This window comes from Octopus bimaculoides, chromosome 27, assembly GCF_001194135.2.
Source record: "Octopus bimaculoides isolate UCB-OBI-ISO-001 chromosome 27, ASM119413v2, whole genome shotgun sequence".
Classification (NCBI taxonomy): Eukaryota; Metazoa; Mollusca; class Cephalopoda; order Octopoda; family Octopodidae; genus Octopus; species Octopus bimaculoides.
In genome coordinates, this window is record NC_069007.1 from 4256548 (window position 1) to 4259201 (window position 2654).

The 2654-nt window shown below is 38.4% G+C and overlaps 1 protein-coding gene across 1 annotated transcript in view; it reads left to right on the forward strand.

The window, feature by feature from the left end:
* LOC106874879 (SCO-spondin) overlaps window positions 1-2654 on the forward strand; it is a 68590-nt gene that overhangs the window by 23130 nt on the left and 42806 nt on the right. Inside the window, exons 8-9 of the mRNA XM_052977248.1 lie at window positions 1255-1419; window positions 2293-2378. Of these exons, the coding sequence (XP_052833208.1) occupies window positions 1255-1419; window positions 2293-2378 (251 nt within the window). The remainder of the gene's footprint in view (window positions 1-1254; window positions 1420-2292; window positions 2379-2654) is intronic.

Genomic DNA, 2654 nt, shown 5'->3' on the forward strand with positions numbered 1-2654 from the left:
CAGACACACACACACACACACACACACACACACACACACACACATACATATCACTCCACACCACTCCACACACTCTAGCACTGACCACTTCCCAGCACCCGCACCATCATCCACACATCGACACATTACAGTTGCACACACACACACATGCACACATCTACACGGCAAAGTCACCAGCCCCTATCCACGCGCACACACTTACACACTCTCACATACAGACACACACGTGCACCTTCGTTTTGGAATCACCAGTACTTTATTATCTCCCCTTCTTCCTAGCTCTCCTGTCCAGCCACCGTTTTCTAACCAGTCACCATGATTGACCACTAAATCCATAAGTTTTTTTTTTATTCTCTCTCTGTTTATTTCCTCGTGTTCCTTTCTGTTGAAGAACGTAGGCTCAAAACGTAAAAGACTTTCTCACCTTCCCAAGCATCAAACTAATACACCTTCTTGTCGTTTATACACCTGTCTTTGTCTTTCTGTAAATTTCAACTATATATATATATATATATATATATATATATATATATATATATAATCCAAGAGAGTTAGTGGTTGAGGATCCGACCCACTACGTGTCAGTATGTTGTCTTTTTTATCATTTTGGTTATAAAATAAACAGATTAATCAACGGAATACAATGTCTGCAAGTTGATGAGTACCACATGCTAAAAATAGTATCAAATAAATAGACAGGTGACTTTTATGCAACATCCACTTTTAAGTGGTGAACAGTTTACCTTTTGGTATTAATACTGCTTCTGTCACTCGCTTTATTTTGTAATAATAATAACTGGCTTTTAGTGACATCGGCACCTGATTTTAGCTCTGTGTTTGTATGTATATTGCTAGCATGGCAGTTCATGCTATTTCCAGCACCAAGGTACCTGTCATTGACAAGGCCGAATGAGGCTGAAATCACTAGATCTGGTAGTCCTAGCAGTGGAAGTAGCAGTGATTGTCTGCCACTGATGATAACTATGCACTAAAAAGCCATATGAGAATTTTCTCTCTTGGTAAAATAGTGCAGTATTTGTATGTTCTTACACAGCATCCACTTACTTTATATTATTTGTTGTATGAGTGATCGATGACATTAATAAACCTGTCCATTTTTTTAAATATCATATTTTATTATTTGTAGCATGAGTGGGACTTTCTTTCCGACCTAAAATATTTACAGATTCATTTCTTATGTAGACATTATTTTTGCAATGACATTAAAAACGCCATTTTCCTACATTCTCATAGGTACAAGTATTGTGCTGAAAGACAACTTTGTGCATATTGAAAACTCTGCTTTGGGATTGAAACTAAAATTCGATAATGAATCTTCGGTGTATGTGACTCTCCAAAACAGTGCTAAATCTAAGAACATCAAAGGATTGTGTGGAAGCTACAATGATGACCCTAGTGGTAAGTGAGCCATACTTTCAAGTTTTGATTCTTAATACATAGACCCCACGCCCCACACCCCACCTCACCCCCAGGGCTTATATTTCAAACTGCATGATGGCCTTACTGTTGCTGGCGATAGGTAAAAGAAAGGCAGCCAGTACATGCAATAAAGTGGTTGGCACCAGGAAGGGAATCCGGCCATAGGGACCATGTTGCAACAGACATTGCAGCAAAATGCAGTTTTGGGCCCATCAGATCCTGTCAAAGCATCCGACCAATACTAACATGGAACATGGATATTAATGATGATGACGATGATGATGATGATGCTGACGACGAAGACAATGACGATGATGATGACGATGATGATGATGATGATGACGACGACGATGACGATGATGATGACGACGATGACGATGATGATGACGATGACAACGAAGACGATGATGACGACGACGACGACGACGATGATGATGGTGTATTTTACGTGCTCGAAATGGTATATTTTACGTGCCACCTGCACAGGAGCCAGTCCAGCGGCACTGGCAACGATCTCGCTCGAATGTCTTTTCACATGCCACTGGCACAAGTGCTAGGAAGGCGACGTTGGTAACGAATACGCTGGTGAAGAAGAGAAATTTGGATATACTAGGAAACACTATGTCCATGAAAGAGAAACCTTAATATGTTTGTACAGAAAAGATTTATAATTCAAATTGCAAGGTTTAATGTGTTACAGCAAGCAATGCTGTCATGTTGGTTTGGGAGTCCTCAAGTCATATTGTGTGTGTGCCAGATAAATTCTTTGTCTTATGTAATATGGATTTAATAATGATATAATGATATAGCACAGATTTAATAATATTGCTTTAATTTTTCTGTTCTTTCCAGATGATTTCATCACACGAGAGAACAAAATTGTTAGCAGTTCAGAAGAGTTTGCTAATTCCTACATAATTCCAGACAGTCTGAACCCAGTATGATGTTTAATTCTGATTCCTATAATGTTTTATAACCCTTTCATTTGTATATATACAAAGTCTATATATATGTATGTAGTGGAGGCGCAATGGCCCAGTGGTTAGGGCAGCGAACTCGCGGTTATAGGATCGCGGTTTCGATTCCCATGCAAGAAGGAAAAAAAAAGTGGCTGTTAAATTGATGATAATATATATATATATATATATATATATATATATATATTATCATCATCATCAATTTAACAGCCTAGCCATTATTATGATTGACCGTTG